This window comes from Sinocyclocheilus rhinocerous, unplaced genomic scaffold (assembly GCF_001515625.1).
Source record: "Sinocyclocheilus rhinocerous isolate Xijiao unplaced genomic scaffold, SAMN03320098_v1.1 scaffold986, whole genome shotgun sequence".
Classification (NCBI taxonomy): Eukaryota; Metazoa; Chordata; class Actinopteri; order Cypriniformes; family Cyprinidae; genus Sinocyclocheilus; species Sinocyclocheilus rhinocerous.
Window position 1 is genome coordinate 159,788 of NW_015645515.1, and position 2,962 is coordinate 162,749.

At 37.6% G+C, this 2,962-nt stretch overlaps 1 protein-coding gene across 1 annotated transcript in view; it reads right to left on the reverse strand.

Annotated features, from left to right (window-relative positions):
• Window positions 1–2,962, reverse strand: part of mib2 (MIB E3 ubiquitin protein ligase 2) — a 52,809-nt gene that overhangs the window by 28,384 nt on the left and 21,463 nt on the right. Inside the window, exons 6-7 of the mRNA XM_016509600.1 lie at window positions 2,665–2,807; window positions 2,339–2,446 (exon numbers count right to left, since the gene is read on the reverse strand). Of these exons, the coding sequence (XP_016365086.1) occupies window positions 2,339–2,446; window positions 2,665–2,807 (251 nt within the window). The remainder of the gene's footprint in view (window positions 1–2,338; window positions 2,447–2,664; window positions 2,808–2,962) is intronic.

The window sequence follows — 2,962 nt, forward strand, 5'->3', positions numbered from 1 at the left end:
CGGTTTTGGCTTCGGCCAAGAATTTTCATTTCGGTGCATCCCTATTTATATTGTATTTATTTACAGAGGTATATTATGTCACACTTCACACTTCTCTAGTTTTTTTCGTCTGTGTGTGAAGACAGTAGCGCAAATCCATGAATGAATGTTTCGAAGTGAAATAAACTTGAAAAGGAATAAAGTTGAATGGAACTGAATTGAATTAAAGTTGAATAAACTTCAACTTTACTGTTCAGTGCACTGATGTCAGACTCATTTTGGATAATAAAGTTTATTGTTAAATTGTTAAATGCCCTGCCTCCATTACGTATCTCTGTCACGTCATTAGAAGTGTTTGATCACCACATTTGAGTGATCATTGCAAAAAATGATTTATGTATATATATTCTGTTTATGTATATACTGTATTCTATATATAGTACCAGTCAAATGTTTGGACACACAAATGGGAAATTGTCCAAACTTTTGACTGGTACTGTACTATAATATACACAAAGAATATCGGCCGATATATCGATATCTGCCTTTTTTTACTCCCTAATATCGGTATCGCCCCGAAAAACCCATATCGGTCGGGCTCTAGTAACAACTCTACAAAAACGACTCGGATAGGGAGAAAGCTCGTTTTTAATATTAGCCTATAAATAAGGCAGTATAAGCGCATATGAACGCAGCCATACACAGGACGAGTTTACTGTAGTAGCGTACACACACACATGGAGAGCGCAAGAAGACTGCGCAGATGAATGAAACAGATCGCTGCATTTGTGCCAGTCACGACAAAAATAACGTGCGTGCTTGTTGTGATTATTACTGTACTCTGCAGGCAGTGCGATAACACAATCCTTGAAATGTTTGTCATTTAGTTTATCAGTGAATCTTCAGCAAGAGCTGAAGCTGATTTATTCAATCAGATAAAAACAGGATGTTCTTAAGAACATTTGTGACCCTGGAGCACAAAAGCAGTCTTAAGTCGCTGGGGTATATTTGTAGCAATAGCCAACAATACATTGTATGGGTCAAAATTATAGATTTTTCTTTTATGCCAAAAATCATTAGGATATTAAGATAAAAAGATCATGTTCCATGAAGATATTTAGTAAATTTCCTAACATAAATTAGGGCTGGGCGATATGGCCAAAAAGATCGATTTTTTTTTTTCATATCAGTCGATATTGATAATTATCACGATAAATGTTACATTTTTATTTCTTTCAAGTTAAAAGGCAGATTTTTGCTCCAATGTGAAAGTTGTAAAAACCAGACGGTTAATTGTGGTTTTCAACTATTCTTTATGGTCAGAACACGACAAACACTTTTTTGAATGTTTTTTTCACGTTTCTGAATTCTTTACACTTCTCCAGTCATTAACAAAATAAATATCTTAATAGAAAAAAATTATGTCTTAGTTCTGCATGTTCTAGTAATGAGTAATATTGTTTCAAATCAAGAAACAAGTTTGTGTTGCCTGATAATATTAATTACATTTTAATTAACATTTTTTTGTCTCAGAAAGCATTTATAAATGTATAAACGCTATAGCTTAATCACAAAAAATACTAATTATATTCCATTACTCCTCCTTCAATACATTTAATACATGTCTACATTAATAATATATTAAAATTCGACACGAATTCCCACATTTCTGACACAATACCATGGTGCAGTTAGTGCTACTACAGTAAATCCATAGTAAATGATGGCGATTTGTAGATTAAAAAGTCTTCTGACTGTCTCATTGCACACATTGTTTCTTGCTGTTTGTCAGCGCTTTCATTCGGCTTTAAACAGTTATTGTGTTCCTCGCTGAACTCAAGCGCTTCACACTGGATCTCACAGCGCTGTTCAGTGTCGCGTCAGCGAGTAAACACATCTGCTCTTGTGAAGCTCGCGCCGCTGTTTGAACTTTGATCCAAACGGATAAACGCTCTGAGTGGCGCGCAAATGACTAGCGCTCTTTCGTTCCGCCTTTGCCGCATTATATCAAACATTTATCGAACTCTTGTTATCGTTTATCGAGGAAATCTATATCGTGCGATAATTATCATTAACGATTTATCGCCCAGCCCTACCGTAAATATATCAGAACTTAATTTTTGGTTAGTAATATGCATTGCTAAGAACTTAATTTGGACAACTTTAAAGGTGATTTTCTCAATATTTAGATTTTTAAGACTGGTTTTGTGCTCCAGGGTCACATATTTAAGAACTTTTTAAGAATTGCACTTAGGAACATTCTTACGAACGTCTTTGAATTTATCTGAAGAAACGTATTTCTTAAGAAGGTTTTCGTGCATGCGGCCGGTTTCTGTGTTTCTGTGAGGCATGGGCTTGCCTTGGTCAGGGCTCCGGGGTGGAAGGTCCAGCGGATGTTGTTACTGTACTGGACTCGCACGTCCCCGCGGTCCGTTATTCTGTGCACGGTGCCGATTCTGGAGATGTACTGCCAACACAGTCAAACACAAGCACTGACAACAACTTCAGAAGCACTTCACAAAATAAGACTGAGACTGATAAGATTACTTTTTCCCCAAAAAACAGCTGAAAAGTTTAAGATCGCATCAAACTGAAAATGTGAAAAATGGAATGAAGTTCCTGATGAAATCTTGCACAGGACGATCAGGAACATTAACTAAGAAGAAAATACAACTGATTTTTCACCTCTGCCATTTTTGGGTTCCAGCCGCCGTGACCCTCCTGCATCTGTCTGAGGATCTCCATTTCCAACAGACACTTGACCTTATCACCCTGCTGGAACGAGTGACTGTCTGCACTCTCCTGCCGCTGCAGCTCCGCATGCTCGCCTACACACACACACACACACACACACGCACGCACAGACACACAGACAGACACATACACATACACATACGCACACACGCACGCACACACACACACAGACACACACATACACATACACATACACAGACATACATGCACACACATTTTGCTTTGATAT